Source organism: Balaenoptera ricei, chromosome 16 (genome assembly GCF_028023285.1).
Source record: "Balaenoptera ricei isolate mBalRic1 chromosome 16, mBalRic1.hap2, whole genome shotgun sequence".
In the NCBI taxonomy this organism is placed as follows: Eukaryota; Metazoa; Chordata; class Mammalia; order Artiodactyla; family Balaenopteridae; genus Balaenoptera; species Balaenoptera ricei.
Window position 1 is genome coordinate 67,974,901 of NC_082654.1, and position 25,513 is coordinate 68,000,413.

At 37.3% G+C, this 25,513-nt stretch overlaps 1 protein-coding gene across 4 annotated transcripts in view; it reads left to right on the forward strand.

Annotated features, from left to right (window-relative positions):
• CTNNA3 (catenin alpha 3) overlaps positions 1-8,242 on the forward strand; it is a 1,736,704-nt gene extending 1,728,462 nt beyond the window's left edge. For all 4 annotated transcript variants that reach the window (XM_059899110.1, XM_059899112.1, XM_059899111.1 and 1 more), the window contains one exon: positions 6,872-8,242. In XM_059899110.1, the coding sequence (XP_059755093.1) occupies positions 6,872-7,159 (288 nt within the window). In that variant the 3' untranslated portion in view covers positions 7,160-8,242. The remainder of the gene's footprint in view (positions 1-6,871) is intronic.
• Positions 8,243-25,513: the final 17,271 nt, after the last annotated feature.

The window sequence follows — 25,513 nt, forward strand, 5'->3', positions numbered from 1 at the left end:
ACCAATTTATCTAGAAACCCATCTGGCCAGTGAGGGGATTCTCTAAGAGACAGTAACCCATGGATCAGTGCTGGGAACATGGACATCTGTCTTCTACTGGTTGTTTGTAGCAGACAGAAGCAAGCTAAGAAATGTTTACTACTGCAACTAGAGGGGTTAAAATGGTAGAATGATGATGATCAAGACAGGTTGAAAAATAGTACTGAGGAACGTGAAAAGGTCTATGAAATGGAAGTCCTTACATGGATTGGAGAACCGATGCTATTTGGATTTTTAGCTTCACACAACCTAGTTTTTCCTTACCTAAGGTCATGCAAGAGATGAGTGTACGATCTAGGACCAACAACGGTGCTTTCTTACTCTCAGCACAGAGTTCTTGCAACGTCATTAAGATGTCAGGTTGAGTATTATCAGTAGATGTCTGTGAAGAGGGCAGAACTCAGAGCGCTGCCTGATGCTGGAGAGAAGAACAGCACAGGCTGAAACACAGAGGGTCAGAGAACCATGCCAAACCCAGCCCCTCCTGCTAGCCCTACTTAGTAAAGAATCTGTGTAACTAGTAGCTGGGGTATAATTGTTATAGAAAAGTAGTTCTTCAGCTAATCATCTGCCTTTAAGCCAACATGACTATAGGATAGCTAATCACTAACATTACCAATAGTATTTCTAAAATAGGCCATTTCAAATAGAATTAAAAAGCATTCTGAGTAGCCACCTGAATTGGTGTTATGTTTTTTATTATTTCATCTACATAAAATGTTTTTGGCCTGGAATATGTGCTTTAGAAAACAGTAAGATCTGAAAATGCTTTTTGACAGGACAATATATTACAACTGAATAAATGTCATATTTCATTTCACGTATGGCCCTTTCAGCAGTGTTAAATTTCTTTAGTTATTCCATACATTGATTTTCCCCCTTTCAACTTAAGTTGTCCTTTTCTGTTGTCATGATCTAATGGAGAGCTGGCAAAGGACAAATTTACAAGATGAATCCTATCAGTGGCCCACTGGAATAACTCTTCATATTCAAAGAAGGCACCACCTTCTCAATTTAATTATAAGCTTGACAATTTCAATTTGGATGTATAACTCCATTTTGACTAGCCTTAACAAAGCCCCTTATTTGATTTTCCCATTAAGCCAGCCTGGCTCTTTAACATTTTTGAATGCAACCTAAAAAGGAGAATGTTTTCAATACAGGCCATTCTTCTAAAAATCTGTTCAGAAACAAAAGTATGTGTTAAGCAAGTATCTGGATAAAACTAGGTCCTCAAGAAAAGTTCAGGGTGGATACTAAAAACATGTTGAATTAGATGATGTATTTTTGCTAACAAATGTGTATTTAAATATTTCCTATGGTGTACAACTACCATTATTAGATCAATTATAAGTTAGGAAGACTATAACAGTGTTTACTTTTAAGAAATATTTAAGCTGTCACTTGTTATCTACCAACACACATATGTAATGCCCTTTAACGTTACCTATGTTGACCTTATTTCCAAATACTTTAACTGAGCATTTTAAAACTAAGTGCCGGTTAACTAGAAACTCCAGGATCTGGGGACAAAATCCTGGTTTCTCCTGCAAAACCAAGGCAAACAAATTTATTTAATTTTGTTTGAGAATCAGAAAAAAAGTTTGCTTTGTATTTACAGTACGACACATTTTAAAGATGAAGTAAATGTTATACAATTCCACGTCCTAGAAACTATAATATGATTTGTTTATGGTTTATCTTTGCCTTATTGATATGTTTACTGAGCTGTACATTTTAAAATTTTAAAAGGTTTTGTTAGAAAATATCTTTAATCTGAAAGTCTTCAAACTGGGGCTTATAAGGATGACTGAGTATTTCTATTTACTATTTCAAAAAAGTACTGCTTGGAAAATAATGGAGTATAAACACTATCAAACCATCATCCTAACAAAATACATTGGGGCAAGTAAGATACCCTCATTTTTCTTAGTACCAACATGCATGCAAAAATTCTGTAACCTTTCTAAAAACAGTTATTGAATAGTCATTTTTTTTAAATGTTTATTTTATTCATTTATTTATTTGGTTGTGCTGGGTTTTTTAGTCATGGCAGGTGGGCCCCTTAGTTGTGGCACGTGTGCTCTTTTAGTTGTTGCCGGCAGGCCCCTTAGTTGCGGCATGCATGTGGGATCTAGTTCCCTGAGCAGGGATCGAACCCGGGCCCCCTGCACTGGGAGCACGGAGTCTTAACCACTGCGCCACCAGGGAAGTCCCTGAATAGTCATTTTTTAAAATTTTAGACATTGTATTAATGTTGGTGCACCTTCTTCAACTGTACAATATCTGAAAATAAATACACATTGGAAGTGACATATTACTGAGGGGCAGGGTTGTGTAATGGGTAAAAGTACCAGGTACTTGAACAACACTGCCTTGGCTCCAATTCCAACTCTACCATTTAATAGCTGGGTCGCCTTGAGACAGCGACCAAACCTTCTGGTTCCTTTGTTTCCTCATCTTTAAAATGGAGATAATAATAGTACTCACCTCATAGGACTGCTGTGAGTTAACTTATGTCAACTGTTTAGAACCGCGCCAACACATAGGAAACACACAATAGATATCAGCAATTATTACAAGCTGTTATTATACTTGGAGCCAGACCACACACATTTGCCTTTCAAGTACTACTTTTGTGTAGGTGCTACATCCACCAGGGGTCTTTAAGTTCAGGTAAACATTGAGACTTACAAGAATATCATAGGCTACCCTTGGCACCAGTTTACCTAGAAGGTTATAGGACAGGAAATATATTTTTCCAGGCAACACCAGGCTTTTCTCTCCACAGGAGTCCCAGAGACTGTAGTTGCCATGGCAGTTCACACAGGGGTTGGGGAGCTATCTATGCTTTCCCCAGGTGACAGCCCAGGTGCACGGGTGTGGGATCTACATCAGTGGGAGTTAGCAACCTCATGCAAAACACATTTCTGACGAAGGTCTTGTCTCCAGAATGTGGAGAGTTAGAGTAGTATAGTACAAGACATTCTGGTGTTCTGACATAACGTAGATGAGGAACTTACAAAATTAAAAGAAGGAATAATTAGCATGTCTTTCTTGAATATTCCTCTTAACTGTCAACAATTACAGTAATATTTGAACAAAGATTTGCCAGCAAACATTCCACCCTGATGTAGTTGTTGAGGACTTTTATCACAGGTATTTAACTTCGAGTTTTGTAAAAAGATCCAGCCATTTTATGTATACATGAACAAAATTTTGACATTTTATGAGGAAAAAGAACATACCTTTTATTGTTGTTATAATCCTTTTCCACAGCAAAGGCTTGCAGACACATGTCGAACTAGGACCAAGCCTTTTGTCTGAGAACATTCTTAGAACTGGACAGATTTGTACTGTAGCTTAACTGAAATCACAGATTACACACCACAAAGCACAAAAGAGACATTACAATAAAATGAACTAAGATCTGTAGAATGATAATATTGAGAAGGACCCTATTTAGACGGTCTTAATTTGGATTATTTGCAAAATACATCTTTCAGTTAGAGCCAACACTGAGCACCATCTCTATATTCATGTAGATCCTCAAAAAAAAAGAGGCAGAACTTATGAACTATGTCCAATTTACTTTTGAACATAGACAATATTGAAGATCTTATTGTGACATTAATAGACCCATAAGTTCAGTTACTTTGAAACCATATCAGTATTGTAAGAATAAGCACAAGTCACTACCATGAGAAGGATGGCTATATTCCTATTTACTATGGTAGGAGAACAGACTTCCAATTTATATAGATCACAGGCCTTAAATTTGGATCAAGATCTTCTTTATTTTTTTTTAACCTCATCCACTTTTATGGAAAGAAGGCAACAGGAAGCTGCTTATATGTACTTGCATGCAAATATTTACATATAACCTTAGAAGGTTTCAGGGCCTTAGAAGCCATTTCATTTCTCAGTTGATACCTTGATCCAAGAACACTTCATCCAAATCAGAGAGGACTGTCACCAGATGTTAGGAAAAATAGCTCGTTTTATGGCAAACATTTCAAGTTACATCTACTTAGAAGCCTTTTCAGTTGATGAAAGTGATTTGTAATGGTAAGAGAATTTTTGGACCTGAGTTTTATAGTCTGATTGGTTTACGCTACCAGGCCTTTAGAGTAAAATAACATTCTCACTTGCACAGGTACACTTGTGAAATTCAGAAAACCTTGTTCAAGAAATTGAACAAAGAGATCCCAAAGTGGTACATTACCCTACTCAAATATGCTTTGTTTCCACAAAGGGAATTCTTTTGAATTCTTCCCTTGGAGGATTTTTCATTAAACTAAGCCTGGTAAGAGGACTTATAATACTTTTTGGAGACATGAAATTGTGCAGTTATTCTCTATGAGTAGGCCTGAGGCACTGCTTAGGCCTCAAACAAAATTTCCTACCATTTGCTTGGCTTGTCTGTGCCCCTTGCTTGTGTGGCCTGTGATTTGGCTAATAGCAAAAAGTCAGGCATCTTAGGGAATATAGCTCTTGGACCTCAAAGATCCTCATAGAATGTCTTACAAGCTTTCCTCATGAAATAACAGTATTCTTGCAGCAATTGTCCTAATCTGTCTGCAAAACTAGTTTTCATGCTCTCCTAGAGGGATAATTTGTCCTATGGTTTTCTTCAGTCTACTGGAGGAGAAGTCCTGCTACAGTCATTTAGGATTTTAAAATAAAAAGATTTGTCAGAGGCCAGAATAAGAAATCACAATGTTACAGACAGGGCTTTGCTGATTCAGTGAGGAAAGAAGACAAGTCAGTTTCCACAGTTTAAGTCATGAATTTAACTTAAACAACCTTTCAAGACTATAGGTTTATGTATAAAACCCACTTGTATGGGTGGGTTCATTTGCTTCAAAAGCAAATGAAATAAATACAATCTATACATGACAAGATTACAGAGTCAAAAGGAGAAGAGAATGTAAGTTTTAGGGTGGGAAGGCCAGAGGCCCTGGTGAAATCCTGAATGACAGCAGGTCACTAGGACCTTCTTCTCCAGAAGACTTAATGGCAGCACAGAGCCCTCAGAATACACCGAATAATTTCATGTTTGAAAGAGAAGATTACCAAGGATCCTCAATACTATTCAGGTTAATTCATCATTTAGAAAAACTTTCTTCTTACTACAGTGAGATTGGAAACTACTTTCAGAATCTAACTAGCTCTAGGAGGTCTTTAATGAAAATTGCTAATTATTAAACAGCAGACTTTAGCGTGCAGTTTGTCCACAGAGTAACATTAATAACAAAGTGTGTTATTCTATTCAAAGTCTGTCTTTTTTTTTTTTTTAAGTTGTGTACAGATTCAGAAGTTCTAAGTGTTCTCTGAAATACATGTGAGTGCTTCATGAAATCCTGTTTAATGTTTGTAAAAAAATTTGTCATTCCTGACACATACAAAGATTTTACATTTCTGGCTCCAATAAGTAAAAAGACTCAACGATGTGTAGTTTTCAAGTATTACTGCCTTTCAAATTACATATTTTTTGGTGTTACCTTTTCAAGGATTTCAGGGTTGGCATATAATGGAGCTAATTAAATTTTCCACCGAGGAAGCAGCCAGCTAGACCACTGCCCCAGGCACATAACCTGAGCTTACTACTTTCCTTCGCTCATTTATTCTGTGTGTGAGATGAGACTCCTCGAACTGCAAAGGTGGAGTACTCAGGCCAGTCAGCCGCTGATGGATTTCAGTAACTACAGAGGCAGTGTCTGAGCCTCAACCTGACAGCACACACCACAGCCAGGTGACAGTGGAAGCGCATCTTCCCGTATGAGTTGGCTGTGGATGACAATCTGCCAAACTAAAATAATGGGAGAGGCATTAGTTATATAAAAAGGAACCAACTGGGCTTAGCTCTGAAGTATTTTGTAAGATTCTAGGAATATCACCTCATTTTGCCCTGAGATGGTTTTAGTGAACAACCCAGAGAACGTAACAACAATTACAAAATAGAATTATGTAGGAAAAGGTGTCTTTTAGTAATTTCATTGGTATATCTTTATAATTAAGCAATTTTGTCAGCCTTCACAAGAAACAAAGGAAATATTTAATAACAACTATGTGGCAGTCTACTAGGCTCTTTACACGTGTTATTTACCTTCAATAAGTACTCTTTTCCTATTTTATATCTGAGGAAACTAGGATGAAAATAGTTAAATGATTTGTTTATGTTACTAAATGGCAGATCTGGAATTTAACCAACTTTGACTGAAAAGATCTGTTTTAACACACTGCCTGATAGGTGTTAAGAATTACGTGTTTTTAAAAAAAGAGACTCTTGTAGGTGGAATTATTTGGGAAATATTCATGAAAATGAGTGGTATACATGCATGTGTATATGCATATGTGTGTATGATATTTTTATCGTAGACTACGAATTCCCTGAGAAGATTTTTCAGTTGTTGTTTTATTAAGTTACTTATATATGATATAGCTTTTACTGTAGACAGTCATTTCTTATAAAAGGGGTGAACATTAACCCTGGAAGTATGGAGATCCATTACAAAGAAAGCAGTGACCATCTGGTTCTTATGATATGATATAGAAGGTACAGAATTGATTTCACTGAAAACCAAGAAAAAAAATCTAAGCTATCATCTTAGAAAATAGAATATGGATCTACTTATGCATCAGATAACTAGATAAATGATTAAATATAGATTGATGTGATAATTTACATAGGTATATAAAATGAGGAATAACTCATTCATGTCTGGGATAAAAACAAAGTGGCACATTTCATTTTCTGTAACATTAAATCTCTTTAAATTCCTGATTACATTCTCTGAATAATAGTTTGTTTTTTGTTTTTTTCCTACAGTTGGACAGTGTCACCTCCCTGATCCAAGCAGCCAAAAATTTAATGAATGCTGTAGTGCAAACAGTGAAAATGTCTTACATTGCCTCAACCAAGATCATCCGAATTCAGAGTCCTGCTGGGCCCCGGCACCCAGTTGTTATGTGGAGAATGAAGGCTCCTGCAAAAAAACCCTTGATTAAAAGAGAGAAACCAGAGGAAACGTATGCAGCTGTCAGACGAGGCTCAGCAAAGAAAAAAATCCACCCAGTGCAAGTGATGAGTGAATTTAGAGGAAGACATATCTACTGAAACCACTCTTCTACTCTAGTGTTTATATTACAAAGTCCTGGCTAAACACACTGCTTTATTTTTACACTTGATTAGTTCTGTAAGTTCACTAACTTAGAATTTAACCCACAAATAATGTAAAACACTGAAAGCCTAACCAACATGAGCAACATATATTTGGGATCATGCCATTGTCATTTCTGTATGGCCAGCAAGCATCTGTTGATTACTTATTAATAAGTAATCAACAGATGCTTGCTGAATGAATGAAATCTTTCAGGTATCATTCAGCCTTTCCCATCACAGAGAATATCTTATATTCATTACTAAATGAGCACAGGAGACTCAAAATGAGTCCTGTTCATCTGTAACAGCTTAAGTATACTCACCCTTTTCATTTTGAGTTAAAATAGTGATATGAGCTCTTGACTTGGTTTTCAATGGAAACAAAAGATTTCATAAAATACTTTCCCATTTAATCTCCATACTTCCTTTATCTGATGTAACCTGACAGACATGTGTGATTCCTTCTACAGGGAAAAAAAAAAAAAAAATCAATCTCTAGATATTTGTGACAACTGTCAACTGATTGGGCTAATATCCATCAGAAACTAACCAAGCTTGAGCAATCAAGTTACTTTCTGGATTTTCAAGGTCCGCCTTAATTATTTATGAAACAATTTATTAACATTATAAAGTTTACAATGAGTTTTCATGCCACAAATGTGCATTTCAGGACTCCACTGTGTTCAGCAGTTCTGCACGTTGAGTTTTGGAGTTAGAAAGGCCCACCAGAATACTACATATATGGAGGAAGAGTTATCAATCATCCATTGGGGAAATGGGCATTTAACTCTATCCCCAAGCGAGTTATGATTGATAACAGAAATGCAAGGAGTTCTGCATGACTCCATTTGTATCACCTTGCAAGTGTAATTAAAAGGAAAAGGCCAGTTGGAAAAACATTTTGTCATTGAGTAAAATATAACTCAAAAAATGTGTGTGAATTGTACCACTGAACTCTGAAGTAGAGTTAGTGGCAAAGAAGCTGGAGTGATTTTAATAACATTTTTTAAAATAAAAGTCACTGAGGTCATTTTATAACTGCAGTCATTGTGCTCGTCCCGAATTGAGTTCATAATGGACTTTATAACAGTTTCAGAGTCTAGTGCTTTGCTTTTCTCTTTCTACTTCTTTCTCTCTGTCTGTCGCTGGAGGAGTTAAGTTTCAGTTTTACCTTTTCTCATGCATAGAGTTCCCATTCACAGGATTTTAAACATGAATTTCCTATTCTACTTTATCAAAATTATACAAAAATCGTGACTTCACTTTGTAAAACATTTCCATCAATGAATTGTTTCAACAACCATGTCATCTTAGTTTGACTAGGTAAAGTCTAAACATGCAACATCAGCTGACATTTGGAGGGCCAGTTTGGGTAAAAGAATGTGTGAAACATAAGAAGGCATAAAGGTTGAGAGCATGATGTGTGTGGTATCTTGAACGAAATGGTATGGGAAAGGGATTTAATCGGTCAATATGTTAATAAATAATGGGGAAAATGTAAACTTTTCATTGTAATATGTTATATTGTTCTTCTGAAACGCTAGGTTACCTGGGCTAAGTATTGATACATACGCTTTCTAAGAGTGAAAGCAATAAGCTCCTGCCTGTCTTGCGGTATGCACTGGCCCACGATCAATATTATTCTGGACAGAGTCCACTCCCTAAAAGAAAAGACAGTGCAGAAAGGAATTAGAGAATCCAGATAATTATATTGTCCAGAACTAGCTAGCTAACTGAGGCAAAACAGGGAATTTCTTTTGTTGACATGCTACCATCATTTTCTGTTCTAAGAGTAGACATTACAAGAGTTACATCTATGACACTTCCTTTTCTCAGGTAGAAGTGTGAATTTATAATTTAGTTGAGAAAATAATTTTTTAAAAAAATTACCAAACTACTAGTATATCTTAGTTCCTAAAGCCACATGCTCAAGAACCATAAGAGTCTCATTTACAAAATCTAATGTCTGTTTAATTCTACATCAGCTTTCCACAGGTTAGAGTTTAGAATGCAGCAGCACTGGATGCCAAAAGAACATAACTAATTTGAAATTATACACTTATCAAATAACCTCTGTATCTATCTTAAGAAAATGACTCTTTAAAAATGAGACGTGAACAAGTCCTCCTCTTCAAAGTAGAGGGATTTCCAGCTTAGATCAAAGCAAAAAACTATAATTAAGCAAAACTTAATTAAAAAAAAAAATTAACTTGGAGAATGTCCCAGGAGTAAAGTCTGGTGCAATAATCAAAGGTGCAATAAGAACAAGATGCACAGAGCTGAGAAGGACATCTGTCCACCTGACTCAATTCCTGCAGTGGGCAGCACTTCAGGATTTAATTCAATTCAAACCCGCTAATAGTATAATACTTAGAAGAAAAATTAGCAGCAAATATATTAACAAATCCTCACATTATAAAACATAGTTAAATGAATCTAATCAGTAAGTATGAAGGTGGTGTATATATTTATAACTAAGCCCTTCTTCTGCAGGGGAATGACAGAAATTTCTTAATGAGAGTGATTGCTTGGTGGCCCATCTATGCATCTTTTGAAATTGCATCACAGAGATCGGTGCTTCTTCTAATGATACTTTTGCTTTATCTTGCTAATCAAAACTCACCATTTTCTTTTAGTGGAATTGAGTTATGTTAATTTATGAAGGAAAAAAATCTTTGAGAGGGAGGAGAGGGTTTCTGTCACCTTTGAAGGACCGTTCCATCCTGGTTACCCACCAGCATCACTGGCAAACATTAGCCTGAAATCAGAATGAGAAGTTAGAAAATATCTGTCAAATCATAATCCACTCAAGGTTTTTTAGTTAGAAAAACTGGAAGGTTTTCATTAAATAGGAAAGGTGATAAATATAAATCTTTCCCTTTTACTTATCACAAGTGGAAATTAATGGCTTAAAATATTTCCTTCTTTCTAATGGACTAAATGAATGAGTCTGGAAAAAAATTCGAACACTAAACTTCTAAGGAAATTTGTTAATTATTCCCTTTCTGCTTGTCTTATGACATGAACAAAAACTGTGAATGTATTAGAAAATACAATATTCTTAAAATTGCCCTCTGGTCTTTGCAAATCTCTGAATTTATCAGTATTAATATACGTTCCCCATAAAATTCCTTCTGTATGAGGAGTAAGTACCTCCACAACTCTACAGAAAGGCCCACTTTGTCAGGCTGACATCCTTGCACACTTAACATCTTCAGAGAGGTCAGTTTTCAAGTCACAGTAAAGCAAGATATTTAAAATTGTGAACACACAGTTAAGTGCCCAATCTGGGCCTCAAACCTAATAATTAGTGCTCCTCAAATTTAATGAGTGACTGAAAAGACTAATGTCTGACAACAGAGAAAGTATTTCCAGTGACTTCCTACACCTTCACGTTCAGGGTGGTCTTTTCATCTCACCATCCCTGAGCTCCGTATCTTCCTATAACCTGCTGACAGTTTGCTACCAGAATGATGCAGCAGGCCTGCTCATCCCAATCAATTACCCCCAAATAATGTCCTTTCCTCTTAGTCCATGCACCAAAATCTCTCTCGCTCATCTCTCATCCCCTTAGGAGACCATCCCACACATCAATTGATTAATACAGTCTGTAGCATTCTAGTTAAAATTATTAATTTTAATTCCCAATGCCATTATTTTTTTCTTTTCTTTTCTATTCCAGAAAACATTCTTATCTTTTTTGCTGTCAAATGGACACTTCCATGCTAGGGACTGTGGTTCCCATGGATACATATTTCTGTATAGTGGCAGAATGAGTAGAGTGAGATCGAGACTTTTCCTGGTGATATTTACCTTTCTCTAGTGAACTCATTGCAGAGCTGCCAGCCTGTTTCACCTTCATTGTAAGTAATTCTCTAGGTTAGCAAAGCAAGCGCCAGAATTATCAAGTTGAGTAAAGTCTGTACTTTCTTTTATCAGCCTGTCTTTTGTTAAGACAGTCTGCTTATTGCATATTTAGGTATCAAACAGCCATTTTTTCTTTTTGGAAAGTCAGAAATACTTCTGTTTGACTTCATCAGAAAATTTAGGGGCATCCAGTTAAAAGACTGTAACTTCCATATTATTTTAATAATTCTCTTTAAGTCAACTAGAAAAATGTCTGCAACCTGAAAAATTTGTATTTATCATTTTCATTTATATATCACATACCAGAAAACAACACTTAATCGGACAAAAACCCTATAGCATTTTTTTGTCATAACTCTCTTTCCCTATCATTATAATATCTTTAATATTAGTAAATATTTTGCATATTCCTGCCAAATAAAGAAGCCAGGCCTAATGACAGAAGAGTCTACACACAAAGTAGTTTAAAGTTTTCATTTTGGTTCTTTGGGTCTTTTAGGATAGAAAAATGTGGATGTTGCTAAAACCAGGTATATGCAACTAAAGATGTTGTAATCAAGGTTTTAACACTATCCTAGACATCTGAGAGAAGGATTAAAATTTTTAATGCATTTTTTTTGCCATTTTAACTAATTTACATGAACAAGAAACATTTTCTATTAAAGCAAAAGAAAGAATAATTTCCTATATTAATCATTTTACATGTGAATTTTCTTCCCCAAGATAGATAGGACTTATTCCTGAACACTTCAAAAGAAGATAATACTAATTGAGAGAACCGCTTCCAAATGGAACCCAACCTTACCAGAATCCCACCTACAGACAATCGATGGTTTGTAGGGCTGGCCTTTATGTAGATCCTGGGATGAGATGTCTCATGGCTGCAGGCTGGCTTCTGGAATCCAACAGTCCCCACTGGTTTAGGAGAACAAAACCCAAGGAATGACCTTCAAAATGAATTTTTAACAAGTTGGAAGGGAAAAAAAGCAGTGAATACAGAGCAGTTCTAAAAGAAAGTGGGTAAGAAAGTGACAGAGGTAGAGGAGGGAATAAGAAAGGTAGTTGCAGAAGCAGGTAACGTTTGTACCAGAGAGAGGAAGAGTTTTGAGTTCTATGAAGATTAGGCAGCCTTCTCCTGAGGAAGATTTTAAGGATAGAATAGGGCACTTGTCTTTGGCAGTTTGGGTGAAGTCATGTCAGGGCAGAGAACAAACTATATAACTTTTGAGGATCATTTAGTGATACTGTTTGCAAGATGAGAAACAGAAATTAAGCCAGTTTTTTAGCATGTTGATGGGTGAAATTCTTCCCAGTATCAGAGTTAATCGGGATATTATATATTTAACAAATATTTTGTTGAGCCACTTTGATGTTCCAGGCACTGCTCTAGGTTCTTAGGATATACCAGATAACAAAACAAACAGTGATTCTTGCCCTTATGGGCAGACTCTGTGTTGAATGCTATTACCTTATTTAATTTTTTCAATAACCCTATGGGATAAACATTATCAGCTCTATTCCTTAGAAAAAGAAACTAAGGATACGGATCTTGCTCAAAAACTCACTGGCCTTAAAATCAGGTTGTACTCTAGAGTCTGAACTTTTAGCCACCGCACCATCCAGATTTCCTGGAAAATGGGATTGGATTTTTTAGTTGAAAATGAGATGCACATTTCAAATGCTGGCTGGCTTCCTATATAAGAGCAAAAGGATCAAAACTTAAATATATATGGTATATAAATCCATACCTACATCACTCAAAGCAAATAAAAAGCAGGTACATAAGTAATTAGCTGAATGTTATAACCTCTAATAATTGAATAAAAATATCAGATATATAAGGAGTGAATATTTCATCTACGTGATCTGAAATCAGATGAAAACACTTACCAAATTACTTTCACTTCCACAGAGGTGAAATCTTCCATGGAGATGCCTGTTTAAAATCCATCTTTAGCACTGATTGGTGAAAACAATTTGTTGACACCATTTCTTTCCTTCTTTACTGCTAATGTGTGTTTAAAGTTATATATCCCAGGGAGGATGGGCCAAGGATTATTGAAATAAGCTAAAGTTTCTTTGTATTCCACACTGACTGAACCAGAGGAAATGTATGTTTCCTTCTTTATAGAGGTAACAATGTATACAGTATGTGTCTGACTGTAAGCAAATTTAGTCCTTTAACTTTACATGGTCCTTCTTCCTAGAGACAACTGAAGTCTAGACTCTCCCTCTTGCCATATTATTTTGCTGGATAGACCTCCCTATCTCAGGCCTGGGGTAGTTAAATGACTTTCTGATCCTTCTTAAAGTGGAGCCAGAAATGTTTCCTTAAACTGGGAATGTATTTATTTGGGGTCTTCAATTTTGGGTACCTGGCAGTCATGACGGTGCCTGCTCCCAACTATCATAAAAGGAAGCTCTGGAGGGAAACTCTTTCTGAAAGAGGCTCAGATTTCTAACAACCATCTCTAAAAATCTCTTCAATGTAGGATATATACGACAGCCACTTAAATGGTATTAGCAGAATACTAATTCTACTTACGTCCTGTGTTTTCATTCCAAATGAGGTATTTTTTAGTTCTAAAGTTTCCTTTCCTTTGCATTTTCAAGAAGAATGCTTATTTTTTTGTTCTGGGTATTTGGTCTTAAAGATATGCAGCATCTCTAAACATCTTAAAGCCCCCTTTCAATAATTATATCAATAGTTCAAAGCCAGCAGATAACTTTTTCTATTCAGACAACCATGTATTACGTAGTCCCAGGCCAGCCCTCAACATGTCCATCAGTTTCCCATCTTTATGAATTATCTGAACCTCTCTGTGATATTCAGTGATAGTCTAGCTAAGACTGACAAGTCTGGGCTTCTAACATCAAATCTGGATTGGAGTGTTTATTCATAAAGCAAAGGGGCAAGTCTGAGAGGTTAGTTCACAGTCTCAGTTACACAGAACTTTTCTTCTTCCTTAAGCTTTAAACATAAAATTAATTTTGAAAATACTGTAGAAATAGTATTCCACTGCTTGCTGAATCTTATAGCATTATAACTCTCTATTTTTATGTGCTGGTATACAATGAGATATAAATATGAGAATTTCAGCAACTGTCTTGCAGGGTTAAGCTGTGCTTCTGACTGATTTTGAAAATTGTCCTTGTGTGGTAAAATTCCTCCAAAGAAAATTTCATTGGACCTGAATGACAGCATAATAATTTTTCTTTGATATCCATGACTAACAACTCCCTGAAAACAGAAGTAGACATATGTTATGCCCAATTTAGTACCTAATAGTTGGAACTTTAAAACAAAATTTTCTTGAGCAAGTTTTTGGGTGATTAAATATGAATTAAAACTTCCAGTGAAAGATTTCCAGATGCCCCTGCTTTCCATTTTGATTATGTTTTAGTTCCATACTGACTTGGCAAAAAAAAAAAAAAAATTCACTTACTTTACCTTATTTACTTTTACAGGCAACAACTTTGACATTTTAAACTTAGTGACATTTCCGAAGGTAACATGCACATTGTAAATCAGGATGAAGGCAGGTTTAAGCTGACAGTCTGAGATTAAATAAAAGCAAGCAGTTGATAATAGTAATGTTTATTGTAGCAATATCTTGAGAACTTTAGTGGCATTTGAGGTGTTTCAAACTATCAGTACCTTGCTTCTACACCTCACCCTGCTGTGCAGAAGGCAGAATAGGGCTGAGTGAAGCACCCACTATAGTAACTGCCAATTCAAAGTAGGTTTATGGTTTGGCCATAGATAAACTTTGGCAAAAGCACTTGTAGAGCTTTCTGGTCATTATTTATCCTTAAAGTCAATTTCACCAATCAATAAAAATGAATTATTTATCCAGGAATAGATAAAGCTCTTTAATACCCTCACGACATTGACATAGAAGGTCAGATATTCCTTGTTTGGGATTCTGCATGCCTTTTGTGCTTAACTGAATCAAATTTTTTTTTCATTGTGTTCTCAATTTTTTCACGCATGTAACACTGGGTTTGTTTCGAAACTATGCAGTATTATTTGAAACAATATTTATTTCAACTCATGTCACTGTAGTTTGTTAATAATTTGCTCAACTGATAATTAAACTATATGTTAAAGCAATAAAACTGAAAGAACTGTTTATGCATTTGGCGTTTATCTTTGGTGGTATGTGTCTTGAGTGGGAACAAAAAAGGGAAGGTAATGAATTGCTGAGTAGTCTAACCACTAGTCTAGGTATTACCTTCATTCCCACTCTCTTTCAATTATATGTACTACAATTTGGGAGGGTACTTTCACAAACTACCGTATGAACACAAGTAACACAGACCATATGTGATAGAATTAAATTTTCAGTTTAAATGGCATTTTTTTGTTCAATATGGACATTAGGTTTTAAAAATAATGTCTGTGTAGATAAAGAACTGTTCTCTAGCTTAGGACTTTATGAAAAGAACCAATAATTTTTCTAAGACTGAACACATACTACAGGGTGGGCATGGAATACCATTTGCTCTACTGATGTTTCTGCATCTGAATATTAATAGGTTCTGAACATCCGTCTTAGCTTCCTAATCTGCACGCTGGTGATCATCTTTTTCAGCATGAACCTCATGCAGATAGTCTCTGGATACCCTTCCAGTGTTTATACACCATTGTTGTCTGTTCTGGGACATCATTTTCTCCCTTCAGGGCTCCCACTGCTTCAGGCGCTTATTGCTAAGTCTCAGTCAGCTTCTGCACTTTCTTCAAACACAGTCTGTAAGTTTAGAGTATTTATCACTTAATTCCTATGAAAAACCATGACTCCCCTCATTCAGTTCTGCCAGACATGGGCCACCTCCTTGTTAATGAACGTGCAAGCAAGGGGTTGCCTTCCTGTGTCAGACTGTCCTGGGCCCCAGGAGCCCATCTTTGCTCTGGCAGCAGCAGTCCCTCCACCTTGATCTGCCGTCGTGCTCGCTCTGGGGGTGGAAGTGGAACTAAAAGCACTTTTGGCAAGAAGAGTCTGCTTCTGCCTGGAGGCTGAGCTGATGCCCTGACACTTCCTGGGCAACACCATGAAACATTCCATCCAGGAGCAGTAACTCACAGATGTAACTTCCAGCCACCACATGTCCAAAATCCTGTGGCTTGTGAGGGAAAAGCTGCTGTACTTTGTTGTCAAGTAACTGGCCCCCTGTTCTGTCTGAATCCCCCGGTTTTGGAAGAGAGATTCCTGAGGTATAGGCCCAGAGAAAGGAGTTCTCATGAAGTCAACAGGGAATGTCAAAGCCAAGGGCAATGGCAAAGGGAGGGACTTGGGGAGAGTAAATCACAGCCAGGTTTACACTAAATCGCCTTTTGTCCCTGAGGATCCTGGAGGCCTGATCTGCTACTCTGAGCACCACAGACGGTTGAAGAAATCCCCTTGTCCCTGCCACTTTTCCTGCCTTCTCATTACCCCTTCTAGCTGGTGGTGGTGACAGAATGTTAGGTGTGCTGATGAAGTCTACACGTCACCCTTTGTAACAATGGAAAACACAAACCCCAAGGAACACAGTGAGCTGTCTTCTGGAACACAGATCTCCCTCACTTGGTGGGATGCCCTCTGCAGGCACTGATTCACAGCAGATGTGGGCAGAGAACGGATAGGTTTGTTGTTGTTGTTTCTTTTTATTTGACTTCAGAGGAAGCCTCTGTGACAGTGCCGGTTATCCACAGCTGGGTTCTGGAATGTCTCCATCCTTCCGTTAAGTGCTCATAGCGTCTCCTATCCACCAGGCTCATCCATTTTGTGGCAGTCACTTTGAGGCTTATTGCTCTGAGGGCTAAATTTGGAAGAAGAAGACCTGCATGCTGTAACAGACCCTGATGCCAGAGAAATGTGTGCACTCCTCAGCTCTATTATACTATAAACTCTTGGAAGCAATGATAATATTGTGTTCATTCTGTTTCTCCAATGCTATAGCACAGTGACTGACATAGGAGTAGCTCAATTGATATTTTTGGAAGGAAGGAGTGAATTCATGAATGAGTTTATTTCAAATGAATGAATCCAGAACTCCACTGATCTGTGATTTGGGCCCTCTCTGAACCATCTAATCTGAAATTCTGAGAGTTTGGTAATCCTCAAGTTTACAGAGACAGTAACTAGTGTCAAGGACAGGATTTGAAAACTCGTAATTCTCCCTGTTACTCTTCCAAAACCATCACTGCCGCCTTAGATAAATGAAAGTCACTGATGAGGAAAAGCCATGGGCTGTTTTTCACTCATTTGTTTATTCAACAGTCAAAAATATTTCTTGAGGGACTGTTATACGCAAAAGTGCTATGGGTGAAAGAAAGAAGCATGAATATTTTGGAATCAAGACATGGACTCATCAAGTTAATTAAAGTAAATAGCAGAGGAAGGGAAATAAAAATGCAGCTCATGGCAATCTCACCCAGGGTACAAGAAAGCAATGCAAGTTTCAGGACTCAAGGGGGACCTTTATAGAGGTTTTAATAGGAGAGTATGGTTTTGCAGGATGAAGAAAGATAACATTCCAGGAGGATAGACATGACCCAAGGCACAAAGACACGAATGAGAACGTCATACATGGGGGTCAACTGGCTGAAGCAAAGAGTTCTAGATGGCCCCATTAGGATAGGAGCTCAGAAAGACACGAATGGGTTAAATCACAGAGGATCTCAATGTCAGGCAAAGCTGCTAAAGCTTTAATCTGTAAATGGGGACAATACTAATATCTCCTAGCAAACAAGTTCTCTAATACAAGCAGAGTTACAAGATGACTAGTTAGACAGTGAAATGCAGGGTTGGTATTCAGAGTAAGGAAAATGAATAGGAAAAATCAGTTGCAATAATCCTGTGTGATATAAACAAGTGCCTGGGTGAAATGATAGCATTAGGAATTAAAAGAGTATTTTCAAAATAAACTATAAAGCATCAAACATAAACAATCACAAGTTTTAAGTTCTATCTAAAACATGGATACATTTTGCATTCTACTATTTAATATATCCGTGTTTATTTTAATAAAGTATATTTTACTATAAAGGCAATTTAACATTTTCCTGTCAAATAGTGATAGTCAAGTAGGTGGCACCGTGTTTATCCTGTGACTTCATGTGGCCTCTGAGATCCACTGGGATGGCTGTATCTGATTTAAGAAATGCAGAAACAGCCCAGATGTGTGACTCTTTGTGTGGCAAGATGGCCCCATGGTGAAAAGCATGGCCTCTGGCATTGCCTTACCCCATCTGCACCATGGCTCCATCATTTTTAGCACCAGCCTTTCTTGGGCAAGTTGCTAAGCCTTTCATTATCCTGAAATTCTCATTTGTAAGAGAGAGATGACGTTTCAGAGTTCGACTGACAAAACAATGATGTGTTTTACAATCAATGTCCCTCATATTCAACGAAATGAGATAGAACCTACCACACAGGATTGTTATGAGTATTGAATGAATGAATGTAAGGAAAATACTTTTGAAGGATGCCTGGCACAAGGTAAACACAATATAAAATTTAACCGTTATTATTATATATACAATTTATAAGCTTCAAGATTAAACACACACAAAACTGACTTCTGAAAGTTTCTTTACAGGAGGACCAGGGAGAAAGAAAAGCCTGGAGCAGGAGAGCATAAGCATGCCAGGGAATGGCAGAGAGTAGCTGACACATTAATTCAGCCAACAGATATAGTATACCCATGGGTTGGATATTTTTCTAGGTACTAGGGATGAATGACTAGGTACTGGTCAGTAAAAACAATCTTTCTTCATCAAGGATTTAAAGGTTAGCAGAGACAATAGGAGTTAATTAAATAATGGGTCCAAAAGTGTAAACCTGTATCTTTGACAATGGCCACAGAAGAGACACACAGGTGCCATGAGCCTACAATGAAGGGCTTTTGGCAGAATTAGGACAATCGGGAAAGGCTGGTCTGAGGAAGTGAGCCTTAAGCTGAAATCAAAGGAATAAGAAGAGTTTCACCAGGTGAAGTGGGATGGGAAGAGCGTTGAAAACAGAGTTAACAGTAGGTGCGAAGCTCCTGTCTGTGGGCCGGGGCGCCCGCGCACAGCCTGTGAAAGCAGGCTAGTGGAGAACGTGCAGGTTGGTTTGGGGGGAGAGGAAGTCAGAGACGTAGGCAGGTTCCAGGCGGAAATGGTGGGGGGGACAATGAAGGGACAAGACAGATCCTGCCCTCACGATTCCCCAAAGGGCAAGCAAGGCAAGAGCCCGGCTCCGTGGCTGCCCTCCTCAAGGAAGCTCAGGGCCCCTCTTCCACCCCCAGGCCGCTGGCCCTCATGCCAACTTGACACGTTCTCCTCCTGGGAGAGAGGGAGAGTACGACCCTAAGCTGCATTTTTACAAATGGACAAAGTACATGGGCTTCTATTTCTGCCATCCATTTTATTGAATATGACGGAAATACTTCAAACCAAATAGAAGGCACAACTCCTCAGCTACAAATTGTGTCTGTGAGTCACAGCCTCTGCTCTGGACTCCTTCCTCTGCTCAGGGCTCTGTCCTGTCTAAGCCATCTCCCCATCTCACCCCTGCACAAGGGCTCTTCCTCTCACAGGTGGGTTAGAAATGTGATTTCCAGTCCCTCTGTGAAAGTAACACATTACAGGAGGAATTCGAGGTCGAGTTATTCATCCTCAGGAAGAATTTACAATGGGAGGTCCAAAAGGGAATGGCTCCTTTGTCATTTATTATGAGGTATTTTAGAGGAAAAGAGACGAGAGAGAAGGAGGAGGAGGAAGAGAAGATGCAGGAAATTTGTAAATACAAATATATACGTAAGAAGCTCCATTTATATACATATAATCCTTCTATATACAACGTCCATCATATATGTAAAATATCATTTCTATATGCAGATATTAAAATCTCCATTAGTTCATATATAGATATAGATATAGATATATATATATAGATATATATATATATATATACATACACACACACACACAACCCATCTGTGTATGTATGATCTCCATTGATTACTAAAGTGAAGATATCAAATAGCTCATAGATACCTGGTTAGTACCTGGTTAGAGGGTCTATCCTGGATGGGCTTTCACTGGAGTAGACAGGAAGACGATCAGATGTGACAGATGCTTTCCCCACAGGGACTCTGAGGAAGGGCTGTACAATGGTTAGAAGTGAGAACTCTGAGTGTGACAACCCAAGTTTGAATTATTTAATATCTCTGTACCTATGTTACCTCATCTGTAAATTGGGTACTTATTGCTTAGATTTGTAAAAGAATTAAACAAATAATATATATAAAAGCACTTAAAACAATGCTTTATATAGAGGAAGCTCTATATACCCATTAACTTTTCCCATTATTTTTTAAATTAATTTTTATTGGAGTATGGGTGCTTTACCACGTTGTGTTAGCCTTCACTGCACAACAAAAGGAATCAGCTATACACATACAGATAGATATCCCCTCCCTTTTGGACTTCCCTCCCATTTAGGTTACCACACTGCACTAGGTGAGTTCCCTGTGCTATACAGCATGTTCCCATTAGTTGTCCATTTTATACATAATATCAATAATGTATATGTGTCAATCCCAGTCTCCCAATTCCTGCTACCCCACCCCTTTCCCCCTTGGTATCCACACATTTGTTCTCTATGTCTGTGTCTCTATTTCTGCTTTGCAACTAAGATCATTTATACCATTTTTCTAGATTCCACATATATGCGTTATTATGACATTTGCTTTTCTCTTTCTGACTTACTTCACTCTGTATGACACTCTCTAGGTCCATCCATGTCTCTACAAATGACTCTATTTCATTCCTTTTTATGGCTGAGTAATATTCCATTGTATATATGTACCACATCTTCTTTATCCGTTCCTCTGTCAATGAACATTTAGGTTGTTTCCATGTCCTTGCTATTGTAAACAGTGCTGCTATGAACATTGGGGTGCGTTTTTTTGAATTATGGTTTTCTCAGGGTATATGCCCAGGAGTGGGATTGCTGGGTCATATGGTAATTCTATTTTTAGTTTTTTAAGGAACCTCCATACTGTTTTCCATAGTGGCTGTATCAATTTACATTCCCACCAACAGTGCAAGAGGGTTCCCTTTTCTCCACATCCTGTCCAGCATTTATTGTTTGTAGATTTTTTGATGATGGCCATTCTGACTGGTGTGAGGTGATACCTCATTGTAGTTTTGATTTGCATTTCTCTAATAGTGATGTTGAGCATCTTTTCATGTGTTTGTTGGCCATCTGTATGTCTTCTCTGGAGAAATGTCTATTTAAGTCTTCTGCCCATTTTTTGATTGGGTAGTTTGTTTTTTTTTGATATTGAGCAGTATGACCTGCTTATATATTTTGAAGATTAATGCTTTGTCAGTTGCTTCATTTGCAAATATTTTCTCCCATTCTGAGGGTTGTCTTTTCATCTTGTTTATGATCCCCTTTGCTCTGCAAAAGCTTTTAAGTTTAATTAGGTCCCATTTGTTCATTTTTGCTTTAATTTTCATTACTCTAGGAGGCGGATCAAAAAAGATGTTGCTGTGGTTTATGTCAAAGTGTTCTGCCTATGCTTTCCTCTAAGAGTTTGATAGGTCTTTAATCCATTTTGAGTTTATTTTTGTGTATGGTGTTAGGGAGTGGTCTAATTTCTTTCTTTTACATGTAGCTGTCCAGTTTTCCCAGCACCACTTATTGAAGAGGCTGTCTTTTCTCCATTGTATAGTCTTGTCTCCTTTGTCATAACTTTTCCCATTATTATGGCTCAACCACAGGTACCATGGGCTCAACAAGCAGGCCGTCTTTTGTTTTATAGCTGCAGGTTGCTTTGTTTCATTCTTATAACACAGTTTTCTAATAATCTACATCAATGAAGAGAAAGTATTCAATTAGCATATCTCAGTTTTGGAATATTTGCTGTCATATGCACTAAATACAAATCATTAAGTTAGATGCTCTTACGAACAAGACTTCATTGAATAATCGCTCTTTAAAGTGGGTATTATCATCATCTTCACTTTACAGTTGAGAAAACTAAGGCTCAGAATTTAAATAAATTGCTGAAGAAAGACAGATGATAAGGGGCAGAAGAGTCAGGTTTTACACACACATCTGAACATAATAAGCACCTTTAAAAGACACTGTGTAGCACTGATGATGAAGTGTTCCGAGTCAGATTAACTGGGTTCACATAGCAGCTCCTCAAATTACTGATGTGAAGACAGGAAATTTATTAAATGTCTCTGAACCTCATTTTCTTCATCTGTAAAATGGGGATAACAACTGTCTCATAGGGTTGTTTTAAGTATTAACTGCAATTATGCATATAAAATATTTAGTGCAGTGCCTGGTCCATGATAAGTGCACAATGAAAAACAATTAACATGATTGTCAAATAAATATTATATAATACATATTATAATATATATGGGATGTATATGTGTGTGGTGGGATGTGTGCACCATAAACCTATTTCATCCTCTTCCACTTTACTGACATATCGTGTTGTCTGGGTAGAGTAGTGGTTCTTTGGCTCTCAGGAGGCTTCTAAAGTTATTGTGATTAGCGACCCTTTGCACATCATCTACTATTACATAATCAAAACCCCTCAAAAATGGAGTCCAAGTTTTAGATGACCTTTGAAGAGAAACTGGTAGATAAAATTATGTTGTTATCATTGAATAGTTGGTACCTCACTCCTCTGCTCCCTCCACTGCTGGTTGTCTTTTCACATTCATGTAAAGGAAAGACAACAGGAGGTAACATTGTTATCATCATCATCATCATCAATATCATTCCTACACCAACCACTAGTGAATAGTTACTCCACACCAGGCATTGTGCTGCATGTTTTACATGCTTTATCCTACTCCTCACAAAATTCCCATAAAGCAACTCAGGCACACCAGATGGTGAGAAAATTGAGGTTAACAGAAAGAACAAACTTATCCTATATGGTTATGTCTAGTGAGGTTATAGCAGCAAGATTCCAGTGCATGTATTTTAACTGTCAAATGCTGAAGTAAGTCTACATAAACATATATATGTATATATATATATATATATATATATATATATATATATATATATATTCATATACATTTATATTTCCAATAGGTATGTTTCTTAAGAGCAAAAACTCTTTGTGAATCTCAACAGTAGTGTTGGATATTAAATTACTGAAGGTGGCACTTACATGTTTGAACTACCCATTTTCTAATGGTTTATTACTTACGTTGTGTTTACTTGCTGGGATTGGTTGGATGGTCCCAATTCTCCCACTACTGCAGAGAACACCTGCAGTTAAGGCAGAACATTTTCAGTGTTCACTGAATGTTAATTGAACAAATGAGTAAATGGATTAAATTAAATTCCAGCTGCACTGATGTAGCTGCAGGGTCTGTATATAAATGACACTTTTAAATAATTGGTGCCATTGAGAATGAAATAGCCAATTCTAGAGACATGTTTTTCCCCATTACATCAAGACATAAGGAGAAAACACAATTCATGTACCATTAGATCTTTTAACATTAGATCTCATAATTTTTCTCAGATGTGCCGAGATCTGGCAAAAAGGGTGGGAAGCGGAAAAGCCGTGGAAGCATGAGAACACGTTTAAGTTGTAAATCACAACATTATAGCAAGAAAATAATTTCAGTGGGTTTTACTAGCCAGGAACATGGTGATTGCAGAGGCCTCTGTGAAAGTCCATGTCCCTGAAACACTGATTTCACATTCCATGTTCCCAACCCAAATCCATTTTTCCTGGTCAGAATGAGCCTGTTAGAGACTTAGCAAAAACCACTGACTGTGAAGAAAATAGTAATCTCTCTTTCACCATTCAAAAAAATGATCAAGTTTTATTCTATTGACTGAAAATTATACGTGGCTATATTCTTGATCACCAATATTCAAGTCATATGCTTTCCTCACTAGGTTCTTAAGAGGGTCATTGAAAGACTGTATGTGGAAGTACTTTGGGAAAAGTGTAGTCTTCACTTACTATAAATCTGATGAGAGAGTCTTGGAAATCTGCATATAAGAGCATCACAGTCTAAATGTCCTTTTTAGCCACAGAGCCCTGTTTTCAAATAATATCTTGTGTAACCTCAATGTGAATGAGAGATGCAACGTAAAGCTGCTTGAGTTCAAAACAGAAAGTCTTCACACCTTGGGTCTTCCAATCCATGTTTCCTCAGAGGCAAGAGGATTCTGAGAAGATAAGAAACCCCAGATGTAGGCTGGGGTCTGTAACCTGACAGCTATCTGCTTTCATTTATATTTCACTTTGCTTGAGTTATAAGCAATTTGAATTTGAATTCCTGTATGTTCAAACAAACCTCAGTCCTATCAACTCACTACTTACTATTGTCTTGCCCAAGAATGATGCTAATATTTATCAATATATTTGAATTTGGGCCCTTTTGTAGACCTTTTATGACTCCTAATGCTTTTAACTGGAATTCCCTTTAGATTGGCTGCTTCCTATTTTTTCCTTCCAGAAAGGATTCAAAAGAAGGAAGAAGGTGAGACTGGATGGAAATCCAGATCTACTTGGACAGAAATGGTGCAGAAGCAGAGGAAAATCCAGGGAGTACACCTGCTCACTAAGACTGTTCAAGGCCTAGTCTGTCTTCAGCACCTTGGTTGAGAGAAAACTAAAAATAACCATAGGGCATCCTGTGATCCAGCCAGGCTCCAGAAAAGATTCTATCCCTTACCAGTAACAAAACTTACCTCTACATTTTACTCTCTTATTGTTCCTTTACCAATCATCATCTCCTGAGGAATTCAGGACATTAGATGCTAGAACAACATGGAAATCTTTGTACTGACCTTCCTCATTGCTTTTAGCCTAAAGCTTTGGGGGGAATAGGTGGGTGGGTAATGTTTGTTGAGTACCTACTATATGGTAGACAGAATGACAGACCTTTACATATTTTATTTTATCTTCATACTAATATCGTTATCTCCAATTTACTGAGGTTCCTGGACTAACTTGACTAAGACACACAGCTAATATGCATCAAGACAAGGATTTAAATTCCCTTCTCTTTGGCTCCAAAGGTCATGATTTTCTTGCCACCGAAGTATGTGTATCTTCCTAGTCCCTTAGCACAAACACTCCCCAAACTAATTTCAGATCTCCTCTTGCCATCTCTCAATACCCATTTTCCCAATCAACTATTTTATTTCTTTTCATATCAATCACTTCTTTACTTTCTACTTGTATGGGTATTTTCCTTCATTTTGACAAATTAGCATCTAAATGCCTTTTGATATTTAGGGTTTTCACACTTTCAGAGTCTGATTTGACATGGGAAAAGCTGTCTCTCTTTAAAGAGTGAGTGGCCAGGCACTTGCTTATTAGACTTTCCTGCAGTTAGGCCCAGGCATTATCTTTGGCTATAGCACTCGATACATGCATTCTGGTCTTCGTCTCAGGAGCTAAATG